The 3,006-nt window shown below is 45.9% G+C and overlaps 1 protein-coding gene across 1 annotated transcript in view; it reads left to right on the forward strand.

The window, feature by feature from the left end:
- Positions 1 to 3: 3 nt before the first annotated feature.
- TRIM67 (tripartite motif containing 67) overlaps positions 4 to 3,006 on the forward strand; it is a gene marked incomplete at its 5' end in the record, with an annotated part of 30,499 nt that continues 27,496 nt past the window's right edge. The window contains one exon of the mRNA XM_010185840.1: positions 4 to 159. Coding sequence (XP_010184142.1) covers positions 4 to 159 — 156 coding nt within the window. The remainder of the gene's footprint in view (positions 160 to 3,006) is intronic.

The raw sequence follows: 3,006 nt of genomic DNA on the forward strand, positions 1-3,006 counted from the left end.
TGCAGCCGCAAGCTGGCGACATGCGCCGAGCACGACCTGGAGAACTACAGCATGTACTGCGTGAGCTGCCGCAGCCCCGTCTGCTACCAGTGCCTGGAGGCGGGCAAGCACGGCAAGCACGACGTGAAGGCCCTGGGCGCCATGTGGAAGCAGCACAAGGTGAGTCCCCCAGGAGGAGCTGGGCGATGGTCGGCGCTGGGATTTGTTTGACCCAATACCCTGACATTGGGTTGGAGTCTGTGGGAGGTGAGGATCCTTCATGTCCATCATCCTCCCAGACCTTTTTCCATATGGCACGGTGCTCTTATGCCTCCGGTCCTTCCTGACTTCCCAGTGACCCCATAGCTTCTGCTCAAGTTTAGAAAACTCAAAGACTCCCTCCCATATTTGTCTTGCCTTATCTCAGCCAACAAATTTCAAGCTACACCAAGAAACCTGGGATTAGTATGTCTGTTTTACAAACTTGTTTGCCTTTCACAGGTTCTTTGGCCATCCCGTCCTCTCACCAGTGGCAGCAGCAACCTCTGAGGAGCAGGAGTAGACAGGATGGCCATTCCTTCCTTTCACCACCTCCCTTTCACCTGGGGCTCAGTGGGAGCTCCCAACACCATTTCTCACCACATCTTCCTCCCTGCCATTGTGTCAATGAGGGACAGTGGCCTGGAGCCACTCAAATGTTTTAGACAGGAAAGTGTGATAGGGAGGATCACAAGAATATCATGTTGTCTCCTGGGCCTCAAAGAGGCCTCCCCTCCCTCTGAGTTCCCAAAGATGACAGAAGGAATAACTAGAGGGACCTTTATGATACAAAAATAAGTAAGAAAGAGTAGGATGGATGGGGCCTGGGGACAAGTAAATCTTTTTCTGATTCACATAATATTGTAGTCTGGTTCATGCTTCCCTGCAAGCAATGCTCCTTGGTCCTCCCTGGAGCCCCCACGGGAGGACATCAGAGCCAGACGCTTTGCAGCACAGGCAGTTTGTCAAGTTCTCGTAGAGCTGCTGGGTCACTTGGCCATGCTCTCCTTGTAAAAAATATTACTTTGCAACCGTTTGAATAAAGAGCAAGACATGACCTTAGAAGTTGTAGAAGTTACCTTGTTCTTGCTATGAACAGTGGACTCTGGGAAAATTATTAATGAAAACATACAAACGTACAGAGGGGACTGTAATACCTGAGTGCTGAGAGTAGTCTTTTGAGGCTTCCTGCTGTACTGGGAGGAAAAGGACTTCCCCCACAGCTGTGCAAAGAGCACTTGTCCAGCTCTGCTGGCCACAGGATTCCCTTCTTCTCACGCTCTGCTACAGTTAGCAGTAGAGGAAGCATGAAGAGATCCCGTCAGACACTGCAGGAGAGGACAAAATCAAGACTGGTCTCTCCCTCAGCCATGCAGTGGTTGAGCACAAGCTAGGCTAAGACATTTGACAAGGCAAAAAACCCCAACCACTTTCAGTTTTAAGATTAAAAAAAGATGCCCCTTGAGGTGATCTGCATAGTTTGTCCATGTGAGAATGGCAAACTTCTTCAGTACGTGTTGCAGTTTGAATGCTCTCTGCCAAGGGCTCTGCCATCCCCTCCTTAAGGTGACAAGTCTCTGTGCAGAGAAGTTCTCTTGACCCAGAAGGAGCAGGTTACAAATTTGCAGCTATTGCTGCTTATGCCAATGGCAGGATCCACTTCTGAGCAGAATTATTTTAAGAAGCAGGGACTGAGTTTGCTGTGCAAGTGTGGCTGGTGTTTTGGAGTGTGAGAGATCAGCTTGTGCTGTATCATGGTCTGCCCTGTTTTAACTCAGGAACAATGTGTTAAATTCTGGTGCAGTCAAAGTGCACAGACAATAATTTTCTTTCTTTCCTACTGTCAAACATTGTCAAAAGAAAGTACAATACCCTGGTGGTTTGTATTTTTACTGCATTTTTTTTCTGGGAGTAAGGTATCACAGAATGTGAATTTTCTCTTGATTTACAGACCTAATCAATGTGAAAATACTAGCAAAAGAAAAAAATACAGAAAATTAACTAATTGGGGGACTCTAAAATTGTGCTCTTGTGAATGGTATTTTTCCCAGAACAATGTGCTTGACAGAAAATAAATATAATGGAACCACATAGCCAGAAAGCCTAAATCATCAGCTCACATTCATTAAGATGAATTGTTTTGGAATTAGATACTTCTGCTTAGAAATAGTTCTCGAATACAGCAATTTCGACAAGTTTATTACCTGTAGTTACTTTGGCCAAACCATAAATTACTTCCATTGAATGATGTGCCAAACGTTATACAAGCTTTACATGTTCCCTCCAGATGCTCCAGACGTAGCTGGTGCAGGCAGGCGGAAGGGCTTGTCCCTAAGCGTTCTTAGCCCAGGAAATTTGTCAGACTGACAGTTGTTCACTATCAGCTGATAAGCACCTGCTTATCTCCTTCCAAGGCCAGTGGCTGGTATTCTTCACCCAAGAAGGGCTGCCAGAGCCATTTCCCCACCTCTCACAGTTTCATCCCACACCAGCAAACTTGAACCAGTTTTTCTACTGACTTCTAGAAATTGCTTTTCCAGATGCCCTGCCTGCCTGCACCATCAGAATCCATTCACAGACCACTGCTGTATCTGCCTTATGTTCCACCTGTTTGACTGCTTCTTTCTCTGGGCGTTATGGAGTGATTAAGTGGCAAATAGAGTGTATAACCTATCTACACAGTGCTTCAGACCATGCAACAAAACGTGCATTTACCCTCAGCTCTACTCCTGGCATGAAAGCTGTACAAGATTGGTTGGCCCCTCTTCATGGGGCGGGTTTGCCCTTTACACTGCTCCATGTAACTTCTTCAGAGAAATTTAAAATTGTGTATGATAAAAACAGAGGCCAAATAACATAAATCAGTGTAAATATACTGACTTAACTGGACTTCATTATATTCACAGAATCACAGAATCACAGAATCACAGAATCACAGAACGTTAGGGATTGGAAGGGACCTCAAAAGATCATCTAGTCCAATCCCCC

Source organism: Mesitornis unicolor, unplaced genomic scaffold (assembly GCF_000695765.1).
Source record: "Mesitornis unicolor isolate BGI_N332 unplaced genomic scaffold, ASM69576v1 scaffold6036, whole genome shotgun sequence".
In the NCBI taxonomy this organism is placed as follows: domain Eukaryota; kingdom Metazoa; phylum Chordata; class Aves; order Mesitornithiformes; family Mesitornithidae; genus Mesitornis; species Mesitornis unicolor.